This window comes from Nymphalis io, chromosome 13 (assembly GCF_905147045.1).
Source record: "Nymphalis io chromosome 13, ilAglIoxx1.1, whole genome shotgun sequence".
Classification (NCBI taxonomy): domain Eukaryota; kingdom Metazoa; phylum Arthropoda; class Insecta; order Lepidoptera; family Nymphalidae; genus Nymphalis; species Nymphalis io.
This window is the reverse complement of record NC_065900.1, coordinates 11,486,961-11,510,099: the sequence shown is the minus strand read 5'-3', so window position 1 is coordinate 11,510,099 and position 23,139 is coordinate 11,486,961. Positions and strand designations below refer to the sequence as shown.

General features: G+C 31.7%; 1 protein-coding gene across 1 annotated transcript; it reads left to right on the top strand.

The window, feature by feature from the left end:
• Positions 1-215: 215 nt before the first annotated feature.
• LOC126772705 (uncharacterized) lies at positions 216-15,745 on the top strand. Its single transcript, XM_050493223.1, has 6 exons — positions 216-723; positions 12,101-12,323; positions 12,657-12,829; positions 13,923-14,049; positions 14,736-14,855; positions 15,282-15,745. The coding sequence occupies exons 1-6, from the start codon at positions 427-429 to the stop codon at positions 15,365-15,367; spliced, it is 1,026 nt and encodes a 341-aa protein (XP_050349180.1). The 5' UTR covers positions 216-426; the 3' UTR covers positions 15,368-15,745.
• The last annotated feature ends 7,394 nt before the right edge of the window (positions 15,746-23,139 follow it).

Below are 23,139 nucleotides of genomic sequence, written 5' to 3'. Positions count from 1 at the left end.
AATAGCATTGCTGGACGAACACTAGTTTTTACATCATATAAATATCTACCTTGCGATCTGCAATACATTTATTTGACTGTAAATTCTTATATTAATTGTTTTTGTGAGAAGAAATAAAAAATAATAATATTATATTAATATTTTCGAATAAATCAGACTTCATTAAAACACACATACATACCTGTTAATATCCTCGAGTCATTGTTTGCCAAAAAACTATATATATATAATAAGAGAGAATTTTAAGTGTTATTATTTATCCTGCAATCGTTCACCGATGTTATTATCAATAATTTATTCGTTATCAAAATAGCGAAACGCAAGGTCCAAAGGTTTGAACCAATTTTAACATCTGCATATATCACACGAAAAGTTAGGCTGATAATACCACTTCACATTTAGTCGACGGCGTCACCCGACCGACACATGGCGTCTAAAGATTTCCCGGTGAAGTTCGCCGGTGAAACTTACGACTTAAATAAATTTATTAAAGACCATCCGGGTGGTGTTAATACGTTGGAGAAATACAGGGGAAGGTCCATAGCTAGCGTTATGAAGATATATGGTCACAGTGACGGCGCGTATCATATGCTGAGTGATTTTAAAGTTGAAAGTGCTGGCGATAGTAACTTGACTGGTAGTGTGAGTGAAAATGGAAGGATCATTACAAAGCCTGAAGCCGAGTGGGATGCTGATGAGATTGCTTTCTTAGAGGAGTTAGAGGTAAACAGCTTATGTATAAAACATTTATAATATTTTGAAAATTTAAATAAATAATGAAGTGAATTTTATGAAGCATTCTTTTAACTAGTAATTATTTAATTTGTATTAGTTCTCTTCACGGCGTGACGTTAAATAATTATTTAATTAGCATGAAACTTCCTTTTTTAATTTCACCGTTGAGCAGTTCGCGCTAAATAGGCCTTGGCTAGTTAAGTCTCGTTAATTATGTAAATAAAATCGAAGTACGATAAAAATATATTAAAAAACGAAAGTAACTTATGTCATTTATTGATCATGAAAAAGCCTTGTGTACATACTCGTAGCACTGCAGCCGCACCGGCGCCGGAACGCAGTACTGTGTACTGTGTTGGTACAGTCATACCATACCGTATATAAACCGCAGATTAATTATCAAGCGAGATATATTAATTAAAATATGTATATTAGCTGTTGTAATATTTTATTTACTTTCGAAAATAAATTAAGTATATTAAATCAAACACAGTATCTTCCTATGTATTACTGAGTATTCTAGTAAAGGTTACATCCTGTGTCCCATTGCTTGGTTTAGGCTCCACTCCTTTTGAAGAGAAGACACCACGCAGATCGCGGGTTGGTTGGATACACATGTGGTAGAATTTCAGTGAAATGCAGATGAATTATTAAGACAAACTAAACATATGAAAATTTAGTGATGCTACCCTGGGTTTGTAACCGCGATAATCGGTTAAAATTCACGCGTTCTAATTACTTACTGGGCCATATTTGCTCTGAGTATCATAGTATATTTTATAAATTAACAATTGATTTAATCTGTTTTTTAGTCTGAAGTATAAATCTAATTTATGGGTATAAAAATCTTATTAAAATAATTTACTTTATAACTTGATTACTGTTTAAACCTAGACCCTAGTTTACATCAGAGTATAACATTGCAATATTTTAAACGTAGCTGTGCCGACAACTGTGCATTCCTCACATCAATTTATTATCACCGTGCCGCAAAATGTTTGGTATAACTTTGTATTGCCGTGTTTGTATTACAATGTTCTAGTTTGAAGGGTGTGTGAGCTAGTGTAATTACACATGTAACATCTCAAATGTTTGACGGTTTGTCATCGTTGGATTAGATTTCTTATAGTACCAGCATCTAAACATGAAGATCACCGCTTACCATCAGATTACCCACGTGCTCGCCTACTTTACAAAAATAAATTTCCAATAAATAAACGCGTGGTCAGAACCGCCGCGACGCCATGTACGAAACCTATGTATAATCCTATGTATGTTAGGTGATTTAACTGTTTTTGACGCCATGTACACGAAGCCTTAATTTACATAATTTAACCGTTTTAGGTACGGAGATCTGATAAGATAACTCAATTATCAGATTAAATTGATAAATTGAAACTTAAAATTAAAGTTCAAATAATTGTGACTAGTTATGAAACTTTATGCACTTATCTAATTTTTGAAATTTCCATCACTTAACACACATCTTTAAATCTTCGATCAACAATACTACTTTAAAATACTAGTATTGTTGGCTTTAATACATATCTAAGTATAGGCTTTGTTGTGTTATGTACATATCTAAGTATAGGCTATTATATTTTGCCGAAGGTCGGCATGTATTTATTATACTTATTGTGTAATTTTAAATCAAAGTCGAGATCTGTATTAAATATTAGCATTACAGTAATATATTCATTCTTAAGAAAGAAATGCCTTAGGTCTGAGAAGAACCGGCGAAAGTAAGTTCTTGAGAGACATCGAAAAGCTTTTGTACAAAGATATTTTTGATGTTGTCTAAAACGTTAGTTGTTAGGGAGCCGCAGTTGCCTTATCTCCATCTCAGGGGTAAGAAGTCTACGTAATCCGGGGAATTTTCCAAAGTCTCGGGTACCTTTCTGAAATTCCCCTACCTGTAAAAAATAAAGTTACTGAATTTAAAAAAATATATATCACTGGAAAACACAAAGGGTCGAAGGTCGAGCCTAAGGCAGCTGGTTAATCCACCGCTATGTAGGTAGCTCTGTCATTAAGATACATGTTAGATGCCTAAGTATCTAAATGACAGAGCTTTCAGATATAAATTGAACAAATTAAAGTAAGATATTGTAACTATATATATTCAGGTTTAAAATTACATTATAAATGCAAATGTCCCATTGGTCAATGTTTGCAAGCTAATATGGTTATAAAACAGTTTTGAAAAGCACGTAAAGCCATCACTTCTGCGTTTGAACCTTGTGTCGAATTACCATCACGAATAGAGAGCGCACCTGTATGCAGTCCAAAATATCATGCGCTACAGTCTCCGTTGAAAATGGCCGGAAATGAGATTAGCCCAAATCAGTCATAAAAAAAATATAGTCGTCTGTTTATTTAAAAAATATCTTAGTGCTATATATATATATATATATATATATATATATATATATATATATAATTTTTTATAATTATTTTTGTAAATAATTGCTTGCGACCATACTATTTTATATGTTTTTAATTAATTTAATTATTTATTACTTCTTTATTTTTTATTACTGGTGGTAGAGGCTTGTGCAAGCTCGTCTAGGTAGGTACCACCCACTCATCAGATATTTTACCGCAAAACAGCAGTACTTGGTATTGTTGTGTTCCTGTTTGACGGGTGAGTGAGCCAGTGTAATTACAGGCACAAGGGACATAACATCTTAGTTCCCAAGGTTGGTGGCGCATTGGTGATGCAAGCGATGGTTAACGTTTCTTACAATGCCAATGTCTATGGGCTTTGGTGACCACTTACCATTAGGTGGCCCATATGAACGTCGTCCGCTTTCCTATTCTATATAAAAAAATTATATTATTTTCGTTTACTAATATGCTTTGTATATTGTTCTTTTATTATTTGGTTTATCTGTTCTGTAACGTAATGATGTTACAAACATATAGATGTTTATGACAGATGATGATGATGATGATGTTTATACAACAACTAGTAAGTACATAAAACATGTTAAACATATACATAGTAAAAACGTAACATAAATAGTGTTGGATAAAGTGTATATAAGTCTATCCATCTATTTTCTATTCATTTTTAAAGTAAAAATTTTATAATAAGCAATTAACTATATTTAAATTTAAAGCTTTGACTGTTATGAGTATTGACAAAATGGTTTAAAAGGTAAAATTGTCACTTTGGGCAAGTTACAAGGACAGTTAAGTTTTGCAAAACAAATATGTAACCTGTAACGTTCTGACCCAAAAAACTACGGTTATATGCTCAGAGTCGCATGCGTTTTAATATTATTTTATAGTAGTAGTGGTAGGAGAGATAGTTGGTAATGTACCATAAAACTTATCCAGCCAATTTATCAAAAAAAAAAAGGATAGAGATGTGTGCATGTGTGTGTGTGTGTGTGTGTGTGTGTGTCTTCTGCCTATGATACCCTCTATTGACATAATATTCAGGATACGATGTTTAATATCATTTTAGTTTATCTTTGGCCTTCGATTCTTCGTTTCTCAACGCGTCACACATACCCGAAGGTTGATTAAACTTTGATAAGAATTTAAACAGTTGGCATTTTTATGTTATCCCCTAATCTAGTAATGTACTTTTAGTAACTTCACGTATTGTAAATAAACATTATATAACAATGATTTTTTATAAAAAAAAGTTCGTCATTGCATAATATTTTGCTATCTCGCCTCCGATATCTTCAAAAGTAAAATACAAACACTGTCTTCCATTGGCTCGATGAACATAAATCTTTTAAAGTATCACCTAATGAAATACCTAGACTATTAATCAGCGGTGAGGAAAGTAATCAATAAAAATGTAGTCACGCGATGAAAAAAATCCTAATTAAGATCAATAGGAGTTTCTGTATTTGCTTAACTCCGAACAAAAGTACGGAGTAAAGCAAATGTTGAGTTGGTTATGTTTAGTACCTATTGTACAATTAGAGCTTAGGTCATAAGTGATGCAAAAGAATTGCGCGTAATTATGAAGGTACACAAAGGTATTATGCCATAAAATATGATTAATTTCTTGTTATAGACATGGAGCGAATATTTAGTAAGTATCAAAACACAGTCTTGTCCGAAGTTGATATTGTTTATATGTATGTTTGACTTGAAAGGCTCGTAAAGCCTGTGCCTATGGTGGTTCTGGTCGTGTCAGATTGGTGTCCCATCGAATAATGAGAGAGAGGGAATAGAATAATATAATAGCAACGTGCATGAAAAAGACGTTAATATATTATCATACCATAATAGTTTATGCAATATTTATAAAAGGTAATTTATATAACAAAGCCCTTGTTATATATTTTAGATCATGACGCTTATGCGTTATTCTCGGCACATTTTGTAGTATCTTTTATGTCATCATAATAAAATTAAATAACGTATTATATTTTTAAGGTTTCGACGAGTTTAAGCCATTTAATTGAAATAATTTTGCGCAAATTAATCGGTATAAAAAAAAACCTTTTTGTCACAATTAAATCAGTTGGTAAAGAAAATCTTATAATTCCTTAAACGTATATTTTAAAACCTTTTTCTTTATATTTATTTAGGTACTTGTTAATGATTCACAATACTTATTGTATTGTTGGATAAAAAATAAATTAGTAAGCAAAAGCATTATCATTATATAATGATATATTGTTAAAAGTGGCATATTTAAAAAAAAACTATTTCGTTTTTAAATATTTACTACAGCCTTATCTAAGTTTACTAGTGTTTCTGAACGTAAACAATGTTTGTCTATGCTGATATAGATCATTTTGTCAGCATCATCAAAAAAATGTGTCAAGCAATGCGAAAGCTATTATAAACCAATATTTATCAACAAATTTCTTAGAAATAGTTATTAGTAGTAAGACATTGTGCAAATGTTATTATACATTGTAATTACAAGTTTACGGTCGCAAGGGACATAACATAATTTAAACAAAGGTTGGCGGCCACAGATATTAATAGAACTATACAGGTCCAGCTCACTTGTTTTACTCGTCATAAATCCGTGCAATGAAATAACTCATACGCTATGAGTAAGTTATTAGTATATCTGTCGCCAGGTTTAGCATAAAGTAAAGCGATGTACCTGTGAATGTCCCACTGCTAGGCTTAAGTCTCCTCCCCTTTTTGAGGAGAAGGTTTGGAGCTTACCACCAAGTCGCTTAAATGCCGTTGGTGGTATACAAATGTGGCAGATTTGCATCCGATACATGCAGGTATCCTCACAAAGTTTTCCTTCACCGCCGAGCACGAGATGAATTATCAACACAAATTAAGTAGGTGATAATACAGCAGTGCTCGCCCGGGTCGAACCCGCAACCTTCTGTTAAGATTTATGTGTTCTAGCCAATGGGCCATCTAGTCTCAAATCAAAATATTCATCTTACCGTTATAGTTACCTAAAAAACTCTACCAGTAGAACAAATAAACAAACAGGTGCAAACAACAACGTAAGCGTTATTCGACAATAAATGTTATACATTTTCTGATACCGAGTATTATATTTCCGTCAAGATTAATTTAACGTTGTAACTTAACAACATAAACAACACAACATGGATTGCGGATTCAATACAAATCTTCAGTTAAGAAACGGTGAAGATACGGGATATCATGCATCACCACTGAATTGACGTCTCATGATCGATAGTTAAGGAAAACTTCGTGAGAAAAATTCTACATATGCCGGATAAGAATCAACCACTTTTTTACCGACCAACCCAAATATAACCACGTGGTAAAATAACCTACTCTTCAATAGGGCCTTAGCTCAACCGTACATAATATATATAAAAGCGACCACAAACACCAGCTCACCAACGTTGATAAAATAATTTATGTTTAATCAATAAATTAATCGGTAGAGCGAAAGCAAGGTTAATCTGAATTATACAGTGATGACTAGCTGTGACCGTTGAGTCTACAATGGCTACTCGTAAAATGCGATCGAACGACACTTACAAGTTAAAATTGTTTAATTTTGTATCGAATAGAAATTCAAGTGTGTTTTGAAATTATTAACAAAGAATTTCATATTTTAAATCTTTTGTAAACTCACACATATTTAAGTGATGTAATAGTGCTGCTATATATAATCGAGTCCGATTATGTATTATGGCTTTAAACTATCACATTTTACATATATGAAGCGTAATAAAAACAAGCTTATTTAATCTGTGTACTTAAACAGTTATACAAGTATACATTGGAATAAAGTTGTAAGTTATCAATTCGTCCTCAAACATTAGTTAGTCCCATCGACTATCAATATAGTGATAATATTTAAAAAAAAAACGAACAATTGAAGGATAAAAATACTATTTAAGCTACTCGCTCGCTCTAATACGAGAGTTGTATCCATATACTATCTCGGATAAGAAATTTTATTACAATATCATGATAAATACAGTACGATATCATATTCAATACGTATCTTAATATTATATAAAGCTAAAAAATGTGTATGTATGTTTCGTCTCCTAAACAATTTAAGCTACTCGCTTGCTCTAATACGAGAGATGTATCTGTGTACTATCTTGGATAAGAAATTTTATTAGAACATCATGATAAATGCAGTACGATATCATATTCAATACGTATCTTAATATTATATAAAGCTAAAAAATGTGTATGTATGTTTCGTCTCCTAAACATATCCGATTTTAAATTTTTTTTGTTTAGGTAGCAATTTTTTTAAGAAAGTACTAATGGTCATTGTTTGGGGGGGGGGGCGGAGTTTTTTTGTATCCTGACAACGTGTTTGCAAAATTTCATGGATTGGTTGAGTAGTCATGACATGAAAGCGTAACAAACAACCAAATTCATATAACATCGCGCTACGAAAAACACGGGGGCGAAGTAACGTTTAAAGTGGGTGAAACCGCCAGGAACGGCTAGTAGTATTAACGATAATATGTTTACACCAAGATTAGATACAATATTTTTGAAGTAAAAACTTCTTTAGGCGCGTTGCGTTGGTTTATCGTACGGGATAGATGCGTGGCTTCGCGTCAGCGACATGCTAATGTTAATATAATGAAAATATTGAAAGTACAAATCATTTAAGTATTGTGGAAATTAAGGAGGATTATAATGATTGACGTTCATGTAAATAATACAAATGTATTATGATATATTTGTATTAATATTTTGTACCGAGTTTGCCAATAGATGTGGAAGTTGGACAAATATATTTAACACAATATATTTCACTGCCTGTTTTTTTATTATTATCGTATTCAGACTAACTCGTTTTTGTGATATCTCTTAACTAATCTAACTATTAAATGTCTTTGTTAAACTTGTAAGGAGTTTTATTAGTTAAAATGTCAAGTAATTTCTGAACAACCCTCTTAGAATTTAGATAGGTCTGTAATAAATTATTATTTCAAGTGTTACGTGCGGCTCTGTAGTTGAAGTGTTGATAAGCTATTTTAAGAACGTGTTGAGGCGTTTTTAGTTACTTATTCAATAGAAATATATATTGAATATATGTATGTATGAAATACAAGACGTCTATATATATAAAAGAAAAATATGTACAATAAATGTTACATATATACAAAGTTTCTTGGTTAATAGTTATTATATAATTATATCAACTATAGTATATCTAAACAATAATTGTTTTTTTCTCCGATATTTTAAGCATCTTATTATTGTTCCGAGGGAGTTTATTGTTCAGAGTCAGGATTTTAATAAGGTCTTATAAACGAGCTACTAAACTAATAAGGCAGTTGAGTTAAAAAAACAACTATTTCTATAATATACATGATAAGTAACATAGTATATTGTTTCAATAATATTAATAATATAAAATCATGTCATATTATAATATGTAAATGTAAGACAACTTTTTATTAATTGGATTCATTCACATAGATATATATGTATATATATATATATATATATATATATATATATATATATATATATATATATAATATCTCGGCTAAGGCGAGATGGACAATGGTAAGAACGCGTGAATCTTAACCAATGATCGTGGGTTCAAACCCGGGCAAGCACCACTGAATTTTCATGTGCTTAATTTATGATTATAATTCATATCGTGATTTACGGTGAAAGAAAACATCGTGAGGAAACCTGCATGTGTCTAATTTCACTGAAATTCTGCCACATGTGTATTCCACCAATCCGTGGTGGAATACACATGTGGCGTGGTGGCTAATATTAGTTCTCACCCGCGGCTTCGTCCGCGTGTTGGTGGAAGGAGCGTAACTATTATGTGTAAAAAAACAGCATAATTCCTTCCTAGGTTTGAGCTCTCGTACCAAATTTCATCGAAATCGTTTTCGTGGCTTAGCCATGAAAGCCTAACAGACAGACAATTACTTTCATATTTAGAATATTAGTGTGATTATAAAGGTAATTATCATTCTAATATAATACTAAGTTTGTTAGCTAATTGGGTATATCCATAACAAAAACATAGATCTTATATTGATATTTTAGTTTTTTTATTAAGAGAACGTGTTCATCATAATAAAAATTGGACATACAGAGGCCAAGTTGTTAAGTCATAAAGAAGTTATACAAGGCGTGTACTATTTAATAATGCACTGGGTGCGGTGTTCGATAACTATAACTAAGAGTTGCGACTTTTAATTCTATCTTCCCCAGCGCAAACATCGTTAGTGCGGAATCCACGGGTGATAAAAAGACACAAACGTGTACTAGTAATGAAGGTTATTAATAAATAGTAATCGCATAATATAATTATGCAGTTGCACTTAAGAAAATAAACTTTTGTAGTTTTTAATTAATTAACTCGATATGGAATTAGTAAATGTTAAATACAATAATCCATTTTGGACATCGTGTAGATTACAAAAAAAATAATAATCATATGAACAAAATAAAAAGTATAAATGACTTGTAAAATTGAAAATACTTAAGTTAATTATAATCATATTTATGTTTATTTTAAATTGTTTTTTTTTTTGTATAAATTCAATCTTCCATTTAAAGCGGCAGACAAAAACAACAAAAATTTTCAAACCGTTTTTGACAAATTATTTATAAAGATTTTTACATACATACATTATCATTATTATTGTATGACAAAATCTAGCAGTTATTAAACGAATATTTATATGTAATGTTTTTTTCTGCGTAATTCCTTTTACAGTCATTTTAAATGACACACATCATTATCTTGGGATATGATAAGATAATTCAGTCCGCATTAGATTATTGTCAGGTGATAGAAAAATAATAAAAATTAAATTATGATTGGTATACTGGTATTTTAGATTAATTATTTATGCTAAGTAAATAAATGTAGAATATTTTTTTTTTTTTTTATATTTGCCGGGAGGGCAAATGACTCTCCTCCACCTGATGGTAAGTGGTAGTAGAGTCCAAACGCGACGGCGGCCAGTACAGATGGGAAAAACGTTCTGCACTAGCCGCCTTCGCCTTGCCGGCCCTCAAGATGCCTCTTCACGCCTCGTTTGAAGGAACCCGGGTTGTAAGAGGAGGGGAATACGTGAGCTGGTAAGGAATTCCATTTTTTGGAAGTGCGACAAAGAAAGGAGTTGCCAAATTTCTTTGTTCGCGATGGAATTGATGTCACAGTTAGGCGGTGACATCGAGAACCAGCTCGCGTGGACTTATGAAGGAAGGGGGAAGCAGGAATTAGAGAGAATAATTCCTCAGAGCACTCGCCGTGATACAGTCGATAGAAAGCGCTCAGTGCTGCTATCTCACGACGCAATTGTAAAGGTTCAAGGGTGTTTGTGACCTTTACGTCGCCAATAATGCGTACGGCACGTCGCTGCAACCGGTCCAAGGCCTCCAGTAAGTACTTAGCGGAGCCATCCCAAAGGTGCGAGCAATATTCCACGCAATACCGTACCTGTGTTTTGTACAGCAGGCACAGTTGTTGTGGCGTGAAAAAAACGCCGCACCTTGTTCAGAACTCCGAGTTTCCGTGAAGCTATTTTTATAACAGCCTCGATGTAATCCCTTGGACTAAGGTCGCAGCGAACGTCGATCCCCAGCATGGCGATTTTGCTTTGTATCACCAGCGGAGTACCACAGAGGGAGGGAAGAGGGGAAAATGCTGACTTTTTCGCTGTGAGAGCGCATACCTGTGTTTTCTTGGCATTAAACTCAACAAGATTATCAGAGCCCCATTTGGCGATGAGCTCTAATGTCCTATCGAGTTCAATGACAAGATCCTTCCGCCTCTCCTCAATTTCCGCCCGCCCAGCCACTGCGCGTCCGTGGTATCCACCATGCACTGTACTATCGTCTGCATAGCAATGTATGCTCCCAAGAGAGAGCATATCATTGATATGCAAAAGAAAGAGTGTCGGAGATAGCACAGAATATACCGTTACTTCCAATAGTTGATGTTACACGAGTTCCACGGGCTTACCTACCTGTCTTTTAATAGTTGTGCAATATCAAAAATTCTAAGTCGAATATGCGTGCAACGTATTCATATTATTTTTTTGTAAATTAGTTTTATCTGTAAAAATCGAAACGAAAACCTGAATAAACTGTAACCAAGTTGCTCCTCGTAAAAACCGAACATTTGGTGGAACATATTAAACACATGAAAATTGATTATATACTTGATCATTATCAAGAAATCAGCATCAGTAATAATAAGTAAATCACGGATGAAAATCTGCCACATATATCCCGTATGTAAGAAATGTTAACCATCGCTTACATCACCAATGCGCCACCAACCTTGGGAACTAAGATGTTATATCCCTTATGCCTGTAATTAAACCAAAAATTAAACCGAAGCGCGTGACGATATAATAATAAATTAATAGTTTCAATACAGGGGCTTGGATAAATGTTATGTAGTTTATCCTAATTGAGCAAAACATGATACTCAAGGGGTGCAAGACTATAGTTTTGATAAGACTTTCAAACTTGATTTTCATCGTACTAAATATTTTTATTACTGCGTAATATAATAGCGGCTTTCAACACCAACGGTTGGTAGGAGCTCGTTGAGAACCGTGCAGGTTGGAGAAAGACTCTTGGTAGTCGCTTCACCCACAAACAAGTCTGAATAACAAATCTATCTGATAAACCGCCGCCTGTAAAACTTGTAAAAGGGGTTGTTGCAAGCGATAAAGGTAGATACTCATAAAGAAGTACTTTATGAGTATCTACCTTTATCGCTTGCAACAGACTTATAGGCCTAAGTAGTAATGCACGCTAAGGTTACTTGGAAGAGATTTAGCGAAAAGTCCGCCAATTGTAACATCAATTAATGTTTTATTTCTTTACTGTAACTGTTTGTCTTGGTTTGCAATAAAGTGTATTATTATTACCCGTTACAAAGTTTGCAAGAATTGTTTGTAATCTTTTTCAGAGTAGGCTTGATTGGTCAAAGCCTCTTCTGTCCCAGTTACACAAGATAGCGCCACATTACCAGAAATGGGTGCACAGCCCAATTTATAGAAAATGCCGGCTGTTCTCAAATCCATTGTTGGAGTATATGACGTTCACGCCATGGTACGTCGTGCCCATTTTCTGGATACCGATAATCATATACTTAGGATTATCACAGTACTTTGACCTTGTTCAATGTGAAGGTTAGTAAATATATATGGCGATTTTTATTTTTCTAACTAAAAACAAACACTAATTTATACCGTGAAGTACTTTTCGACTAATAAAATGGGTATATTGACAACAACCATGACATTTAGCGTTAAAATAGTTGAAAAATGTATGATAATGTAAATGTATATTAATATGCAGTAATATCAGATAAAATGATTCCACGTCTTTCTTTATCAAAAATATATTATTGTAATGAGTAATTCGAATTATTCATAAGTTTTTGTATTTTTCGAAAAAATATTAATGTAAATAGTACCCAATAGATATTTCAAATTTTTTTAAGCTATTATTTTACCTTGCAGACTGTGAAGACCTTCGATTAACAAATCTTGAGTTTGTATGGCATATAGTTTTTGGTTTCTTCTTGTGGACATTTTTGGAATATTCCCTCCACAGATGGGTGTTCCACTATGATCCTGGCTCATCAGTTCGGATGATTCAAATACATTTCCTTATTCACGGGATGCATCATAAGGTATATAAAGCAATACTTAAAATACTTATACTCGAACATCTTGTTTCAAAAGTATTTTGAAAAATATCACAATAAAATACCTTACGGTGTTTTAATAAAACACTACGATAGACATACATTTCTGTACGAGATTTTGCTGAATAATTTTCTAATTTGTAAGCATTAATGCATTAATTTACTTTACATACTATATTAGTAATATAAGTTAATTAGTAATATAAGCCGAGATGGCCCAGTGGTAAGAACATGTGAATCTTAACCGATGATCGTGGGTTCAAACCCGGGCAAGCACCACTGAATTTTCATGTGCTTAATTTGTGATTATAATTCATCTCGTGCTTTACGGTGAAGGAAAACATCGTGAGGAAACCTGCATGTGTCTAATTTCACTGAAATTCTGCCACATGTGTATTCCACCAACCCGCATTGGAGCAGCGTGGTGGAATAAGCTCCAAACCTTCTCCTCAAAAAGAGGAGAGGAGGCCTTTAGCCCAGCAGTGGGACATTCACAGGCTGTTACATCATTACATCATACTATATTAGTGAATATTTAAGAATTGTGGAATATTTTTTGGAGCCGACGATTGCGAGTTCAAATCCGAGCAAACACTACTGAATTTTCATATTTGTGTTTAATATTAATCTCGTTCTATGCGTTGAAGAAAACATCGTGGAGGAATCAACACCGTTGAATAAGTGTGCTGGAATACACTCTAAGCCGTTAATAATAGGTTGTGCAATTACTTCGACACGTTTTATTATATTAAATAGTCTAGTAATATTTCAAAATGCATGTCATCTGAGAAAGTTGATTTATATATATTGTCTATGGGACTTTTAAAAATGGTGGTAAATTTATTTTTCTTTCTATAACTCGGTCCAATTTTCAAGTTAATCTTTTACATATCACGCTATCGAGCTGCACAATATTTAAAAATCAGCCTTCCCGATTCATATGCATTTATATGACATTTTTTCCGACTTTGTTACTTTAGTAATTAAAATACTCATATTATTAACGATCATATATTTATTAACAAGATTGTGATTTAAGCGTGACATTGTTATCTTTAATAAATATTTTTTATTACAGGTCCCTTTCGATGGATTAAGACAAGTATTTCCACCAATACCTGCCTGTATGATTGTTATCACACTTTTAATCATCGTTTGGCCCATTTTCAATCACCTTATTATTAAACTAACTGGCTCTCTTATAGGTAAGAATTATATTACACTCGTATGGATAAAATAATATCTGAACTGAGCTAAACAAATTAATATCAATAAATTTTTGTACATTGATTGATATTAATTTGTTCAGCTCAGTTCAGTTCAGCTGGTTTGTTTCCAAGTTACCTCCAAAACCGCACTGTGGCAGTTGGGTGAAATGTTCACTATGAAAAGAGGACATTACTCTGTTATGGACATCGTTTTTTATGGCAACACTTATAGTGAATTATCTTACATTGTTGCATAACATTTAAAGTTATATTGGAAACGTTTATACTGTAAAGAGTAAATATATTATTATTTATATTAAGTTAACAATATAAAAATACTAATTGCAGCACTCAGAAAGGTAAATTAAAATTGACTTAATGAGTGTTTCACTAATTATCATTAAATACATTGACGAACAGAACTGGCTGTTTTATATTACTTATGGGTTTATTTATGACAATTTTAAGTGCTAGTAGGGCGGATCATAAAATTACTATTACTTAATTATTTACTCAAAATATAAAGCATAAAACTATTCATATTCCATAATGAATTTAAATATGGTAATGGATTTATTCCATATGCTTAATTTTAATAATGAGGTACATAAAAAATGGTGTTTTTTTTTTCAATATTCAGTGCTTTCTATCTTTGTTTAGCCGAGCAAGTTTTCTATTGACAGGTTACCTTATATACGACATGATACATTACTACGTGCACCATGGGTCCCCGAGAGATGGTACTTATTTCTACGCAATGAAACGGTACCACTCCAATCATCACTTCCTTAATCATGACAAAGGTAATGAAAAATATGCTAAAATAATGAAATATATATATGTGAAAGAATAACTGACTGTCTACATATCAATGGTCAGCCCAAACTATTGGGGCTAGCTAGGATAAGGAAGGAGTTTTGTATAGTGATAAAGTTACTATGAAAATCCTTTAGTTTTGAAGAAAGAGCTATAAAAATTGATATTTAGCCATTTTGAATTAAGACGCAAGCGACATAAGGTACTAGTAAAATTTAAAACGAGTAAAATATGTATAAAATTGTATATTCTTAAAAGTGTGTGAAGAAATTTCAGCTCAAGTCGTGTTTCAATGTAGTTTTGCTTTTTAGTAAATTATTTTTGTTTTAGTTTTAATGCAGACATGATTGTTTTTTATTTAAAAAAAAAAACGCTCAACTATTTTTGTTATGAATTATAAAACTTTTTTTCAGCTTTCGGCATCAGCAGTAAATTATGGGACTACGTATTCAAGACTATTGTACAAGTAAAGAAGTTGAATTTTGCTTTGCGTTGGTAACTTATATTATGATGTGGTATTAGCGGTGGAGATGGTGGGTTTTATATTTTAAGCGATTTAGTATAAGAGAAATTAGTTTCTAGAGGCTCAACCCGAAATATCTTCGAAAAAATTGTGTCTGGCCTTACTAATAAACATTGTACGGCGGTTGTGTAAACGACAATTTGTTTTCTTTTTTCGAATTTGAAATCAACAATGACTGTGTGTTCAAGATCGAAATACGTTATTCCAAATGTCATTTTAATTTATATTTTCATCAATAGATGGCGATAGATGTATTTTATATCGCGCTATAACAACGTCTTTTTGAAAAAGTACTAAATAAGTTTTTGTAAATTTATAAAAAGAGAAACCAATTACACTATTTGACCAGCAGTACATACTCAGTGATTTTATTTTGAAGTCTTACAGTACCAATACTACTGGGTAACCCCAAACAGAAAAAGTGAAATCGATTTTAACTTTTCACTGCTACACAGCGTGTATTAGTAAGGCACGCGTATTTACTATAAAGAGATTTATAGCAATTGAATATTGCTATGTGATTAATTTATAAGAATTCGAACTATTTTAAATATTGCTATTATTAAAATTTAATAAAAATCGTCTCGAACAAATCTTTATAGATAATAAATAATTATCCGTAAATGAATGAACAAAACTAAAGGTCCAAAATAATTTCCTTTCAATTACATAAAAAGAAAACCTATGTAGGTTTTCAATATAAATCGGTATACTAACTTAAAAATAAATGTTTTAAGAAATAAGATGTTTTTCTTAACTAGCTTTGGGCAATTATTATCGATTTTTAACTACATTCCAGATGAATTAGTTACTTAGAGAATTTTGATTATTAAAAATATACGTAATATTTAAAAAAAATACAGTTCGACTTATGTTACTTTGTTGTGGTTATCAATTCGTTCGGAATTTTACTGTTCGTTAGGATAGAAAAGTTTTTAAAAATATTAGTATTTGATTATTATTAATATCATTGATTCTGAACTGCACTTGCGATTTTGGCTACAGGTTTTAAATTTCTTCGACAGAGCGCATTTCAACACCAATGAAGTAGTAGATGGTACACCTTTATTATATTACGTAGTAACTTTAATTTGTAAATGTAAGCACTGTGTGACAAACCAAAGTACATTTAGTTTTTTTATCATTTTTAAATATATTCTATTTACAAAATAATATTAAACTGTTTAAACATAACCTATAAAAACTGTAACAAAAATAAATAGATGTTATATATACCCAGAATATAAGTAGATAAGGTAAACAACATGACACTACACTAGAAAGCAATATTCGTTGTATATAATTTGTATATAATTGTATTTAATTGTATTGTGTTTTGTCCGAATTAATTAAAACTCCGTAACGGTTGCATGAATATATAAAAGTGCGCAGATTCATCGAATATGAATCGCACTAAAAATTTCAGCCGAATTTGTGGAGTAAATAAAACTCACCACCCACTCATCAGATATTCTACCGCAAAACAGTAGCACTTGGTATTGTTGTGTTCCGGTTTAAAGGTTAAGTGAGCCAGTGTAATTACAGGCACAAAGAACATAACATCTTAGTTCCCAAGGTTGGTGGCGCATTGGTGATGTAAACGATGGTTGATATTTCTTATAATGCCAATGTCTATGGGCATTGGTGACCACTTACCATCAGGTGACCCATATGCTCTTCCACCATCCTATTCTATATAAAAAAGACAGAGTTTTATCCGTCACACGCACATTTCCTCAAGATACTACATAAATTAGGCATATGAAAACTAAGTCCGTGTTCAAACTCACGATCCTCGGTTAAGTCTCACGAGATGTATCACTTGGTCGTCACGTCTAACTAAACTGTATAATTAAGCTATAACTAATTAGAATGACGTGAGAAGCCGAGACGGCTTAGTGGTTAGAACGCGTGAATCTTAACCGTTGATCGTGGGTTCAAACCCGGGCAAGCACCACTGATTTTTCATGTGCCTAATTTGTGTTTATCATCTCGTACTCGACGGTGAAGGAAAATATCTTGAGGAAACCTGCATCTGTCTAATTTCATTGAAATTCTGCCACATGTGTATTCTACCAATTCGCATTGGAGCAGCGTGGTGGAATAAGCTCTTAAGTTTCTCCTCAAAAGGGAGAGGAGAACTTAGCCCAGCAGTGGGACATTAAAGGCTGTTACTGTACTGTAATTAGAATAACGTAGTAGTAATAAAGGAAACTACAGCGACATATATCCTTATTGCTCGTAATGATCTATGTAATTGTTAGAATGAGTTTGCACTTTTTTAATTGTACCGGTAAGAACAAACTGGAAACTCAACAGTCATAGCTATAGCAATACAATTAATGCAATTGCATGGACCCCTGACACAAGGGGACCCAGCGAGAAACAAACGATTATTTTAATTATCAGGTAGGCAGGTAATTTAATCTCACACACGCGATTTAAACGATGTTGTTTTACGAGGAAAACAAGTAATATGATCGTATGGTCCACATAACTCAGTTTCTACAACACTTTAATTTGAAATAAAAAATAATAATTGCAATTTCAGTTTTAATAAAAGCCAGCTTTCAGGTTTCTAATGGCAACAAGCCAACTGCTCTACGTCTTCATAATAGATGTTTCCCCCCTTTCAATGTTTACATTGGGGTTCAAAAAATCTAATAACTGCCACGCGAATAATCAGATAGTGATATACGACATTCACGATAATAATTATAACATTAAAATGATAAACAATAGCAGTATTATTAGATTCAGTTCTGCCAATATTTCGCGAGTGAGATGCGAAGTGAGTTCTAATCACATATAAAACAAAGTCGCCATTGCCGCGTCTGTTTGTCTGTCTGAGCGCGATAAACTCAAAAACTGCCTAACGGATTTTCATATCATGCCGACCGGAAGCTTTACTGGCGTGCTTGTGATGATTTACACGTTTTACGATGTGTGACCCTTATTCTTCCCGTGCGAAGCCGGGCCGGCATTGGCATTGTAAGAAATGTCAACCATCGTTGAACACAACAATACCAAGTACTGCTGTTTTGCGGTAGAATATCTGATGAGTGGGTGTCACAAAGCCCTACCACCAGTAAAAATATATAATAAATAAAATACTATTAATTTTCCTTATGTAATTTTTTTTATAATGAAATAATTGATTACACAAACATCAATGTCATATTTTTTTAACCAACGTTCTTACTTATCAATTACTAGAACGAAGTTACATATAAAAAAATATATTTATAGATAACGTCTCATGAGAATGTAAAATCATTTAAAGGAATTTATTTCACGACCCAAAGCTTTACGTTTGTGGAAAGCACACACACGCACAAATGAAACAACTCAGTGCTTTGTGATCAATACCATAATTAATAAAATATAAAAATAATCTCTTTGTCTGTCAGCTAAATTAAAAAATGAATCTTTATTAATAACCAGCTGCCACCGAGAGTCCTTTCGTAATGTTATGTAGTCATTTCTCAATAAATGGGCTACATAACGATTTTTTTCTTATCGGTCTGGTAGATTATCAGATAAACGTGTTTTAACAAACGTGGCCTTCAGCGGAATTCAACTAACAAATTGTCACTTTATCAAATCGAAACGTAATTGTTGAGAGCCGTTTTCCTATTCTATTAATGCAACGATCCAGTTGCAATTCAATCGAAGTTAGATCGGAATAGAATGGGGAAAGTATTGTAACCGTTATGAGTAAGTAGAATTTGTAACTAGACTGTACAAAATGCCAGATTAGCATAACACTATCAGCATTCAATAAATATTTACTACTATGATAATACCTTTGTATAAATATTTTGTACCTAAATTTAAAAATGAAATTTAATTTCGAAATGTCATTCTGACATTAGGATGACCGGATATTATGCGTATAAGAGCTCCGTATTGTGCATTTGTCTTTGCACAGTAATTGAGTACTTATTACTAGAATTCGAAGGCAAAAATAAAGATTTTATTCGTAAAAAAATGTTTTAACTAATTTCGTAGCTGGCATTATGCAAATGATGATGCGCAGATTCTTTAGATTTATATATGATAATGTATATATTAATATAATGGGTTGTAATGACAGTAGTTTTTTAAGTTATAATATTTTGTTTACTTTTCTTCTAAGTATTTTATAGTGTACACCGTCACCCATCGTTGGAAACATTCAAATAAATTAATTTTACCATTTTCCTCATTTGTAATTTAATATAATAAAATACAATTATTTAATAATGCAATGAAAAAGGTCACATTGACTCTATACTAAACCGTCAATTATTAAGTAGATCTGTACATTAAACGCCTGTTGGATAATTATAGCAAATATTCACATTGCTTAATGTCATTGCTATTAAGACATATATATATATATATATATATATATATATATATATATATATATACATACACATATATATATATATACATAGACACATATATATATATATATATATATATATATATATATATATATATAATGCAGGCCGCGTTTCCGCGCTGTATGGCAATAGACAACCTTTGTGCCAAGTGGGACCCGGAGCGACTGTCAAATCCCCTTGAAAGTGAAATTATATTTATTTATTATTAAATGCGGAGAGTATTTTTATTTGATAGAAACAATAATTAATAATTGTACATTAAAATTAAGAATAAAGTAAAGTTCAGAATAAAGTTAAATCGTATTAGAATATTTGTATATATATTATAAAAACGTATCTAACGGTGACTCTAAATTGTCAATTATAAAGTAGATAATGTACATAAAACGCCTGTTGGATAATAAAATATATATATTTCCGATGGATCTAATAAACCAAAAAACTAAAATACAATAATTAAAACGCTCCAGATAGAATTTGCTCACATGATAGGTAGTATGTAAATTATCCAAATTATATGTATATATTACATACTAATAATATAATATATTAAATATAAGCTTTATAAAATATGTATTTATTTTATATTTTACATTTAATAAGAATACAATTAAATTTAGCATTACATTAAAGTTTAAGACGCTTTAATATAATTATAACTTATGAATAGTCATTATTTTGTAAGATTACTTTGAACACATCGAATGTGAATGCCGAAGAGTTCTTATATTGTCGATATAAATAAAAAAAAAAACTTACCGACTCCAAAATTTGTCAAAAGAAAAGGACGTTCTAAATACAACTGTACTTTTTCATGTTTACCTAAGAACTCAGTCATTGATGAACCGATTTGGAAAATTTGTTTTATCATTTAAATTTGATTTTTTTTGAAAAAATTGGAAACCAAATTTTTAATGGACTCGAATTTTAATTATATTATTCCTGCTAATGTCCTTTAATATCTATAAGTTTATCGTGGAAATCAATTATGGCGCCTCTAAAGACAATTTGTTATTATTAAAATAAAAGTAAAGAAAATTGTGTGTTAAAAGTGTTAAAAAAAAAACAGGTTAAACATTTCCTTGTTCCGTGAGTAACATTTGCCTCATGGCTATTGTGTAACTAAAGCGTCCGCTGTGTGGACAGAATTTGTTAAAGCACAATTGCAACAAAGCCTATAACATTGTATGTAGCGTGCGAAAACAATATAAACAGCTTATATATAAACTTCGTACGTTTTATCTTGGGAAAATAATTTTATTAATCGGAAAGATAATTCATTGTTAAACTCATTTTTTCTGTTAAATATTCTTATTTTATTTTATCACCTTATCTGTTCTTGTGATTGTCGCCTCATTCTCTTATCTACTTCATTAAATTTATTATAAAGGTTTCTTAAAATAACATATATACACTTTTGTTATTACTGTAAATAGTTAATTTTAAGCATAATTTTCACTGTAGTTTTCTAAATTCATAATTCTATGTAAACCAACTAAAATGATATACCCAATAGTTTATTTTATATCATTACATACTAGTAGTTGATTGCTATTGTATAATAATAATAGTGTGCTTAATATCGTTCGTGTAGTCATATAATACGTTGCATTTTGTTTATTCATTTACGACTATTATATAATGTAAAATTGCTTTATTCTAATAAGGGTGGAAATCGTTTTTAGACTGTAACAGTTTAGAGAATGTAGGTTTTGGTTTTTGTTTAAGGGTAGAATAGTTTGCTTTTTAATAAAATATTATATTTGTATATAAAATTTTTCATTTTGATACCCAATAAAATTCTGACCTTATTTCAATACCCAAGATATACGTTTGTTATTAGTTATTACACAGCTAATGTCTCTACCATTTATCGAAAATTGTGACGTCCTTCGGATCGATTTCGGCCCCGCCGCAGATTATAGTGCACAAAGTATTTGCGCAAACACAGGTGTATTCTCTATTCTCTAATTATCATTATCCGATGAGACGGCAATCCGACATGACCGGAAAGAGTTCAGGCGTAGGACCAACGACTGTACGTGCTTTCCGAGGCACGAGTATACATACTTCTAACTTCGAGACTCGAGAATTTTCGACAGAAAATCCCAATAACTGGACCGCGGGGTCTGCGGCCTTACATTACCACGAGACCAATGAGGCAGTCGAAAGAATTAGCTTTGTACCTTTCATATGTAGTATATTTAACTATTTTAAAGTCACATAATTTTGTCTACTGCATAAAGTTTCAAATTCTGCTGTATAATATGGTTTACAAAAAATTATGTGTGTTGAGGTATATATCGTCTGATATGTTTACATCATATGTTTTTCAGTTGGTGTTTGTGTATTCTGCAATATATATCTTAAAGAAACGACGAAACGACTAAAGTTTTTGGTTTATCTTATTTTTTTAAATATGTTTTTATTATTAACACGTATTATTTTATTTATTTATTGCAAACAAAAATATGGTTCTCGGCGAAAAGGATGGTTGTATAACGGGCGGCAGTTAAAATTACATTAATTTATTTACAAATTAAAATATAAAACAGAAATAAGAAACATTTAAATAAAAATAAAAAAAACAAAAACAAAGAGTTGTCAGTAATTAAGATTTAAAACGAATTAACTTTTTAAACTAAAAGATGCATCGAAATTTGAATATAAAGCGGGTACAAATTTTGATCTTTGTTTTTAAAATAAAATTAGGACTCAAACCAATTTCTCTTTCATACTTATACAATAAGCTAACGATAGATAAAATTTAAATTTATATTTTATTTGATTTTAAAACGTTTTATTTTAAAACGTTTTAAAATAAATATAACTAGTTAATAATGTCTTGCTGAACGAATAGAGTCTACTTGTCACTTGCTTTATTACAAAATTGCACCCGTGCAAAGGTAAGTCGCTAATTTAATATTATTAAGTATTTTTGAACATTGAAATACTATCTTTGTACGTCTTATTTATTTTTAATTCTGGAATACTAATTAGATTATGAGCCGGGACGGTCCAGCGGTTAGAACACGTCTTAGAATCTTAACAAAGACGGCGGGTTCGTACAACAAGCACTAGTGGATTTGAACATTTGCGTAATTATTACTCTGGGAATCATTATTCATACAATCGTAAAGCAATCAGATGATTATGAAACGTTTGGCGATACTAAACATGCCATCCACATATAATTTCCTTTATTAATTAACGCAATAAACGTGACATGATAAGGTGACGCCATATTTAAAATAATATTAACGTATTTTTTTTCAACCTGCACATTATAACATGTTACGAGAGATTATTCCGTCACAAAATTCATTTTTTTATTACAATCAAATGACGATCACTCAT

What these genes read in the sequence shown, in the direction of transcription:
- LOC126772705 (XM_050493223.1), top strand. Translation starts at nt 427, where the DNA reads ATGGCGTCTAAAGATTTCCCGGTGAAGTTCGCCGGTGAAACTTACGAC. An exon ending in TGACCTTGTTCAATGTGAAG is followed by an intron (nt 12,324 to 12,656) that starts GTTAGTAAATAT and finishes TTTACCTTGCAG; the next exon opens with ACTGTGAAGACCTTCGATTA. An exon ending in TTCACGGGATGCATCATAAG is followed by an intron (nt 12,830 to 13,922) that starts GTATATAAAGCA and finishes TTTTTATTACAG; the next exon opens with GTCCCTTTCGATGGATTAAG.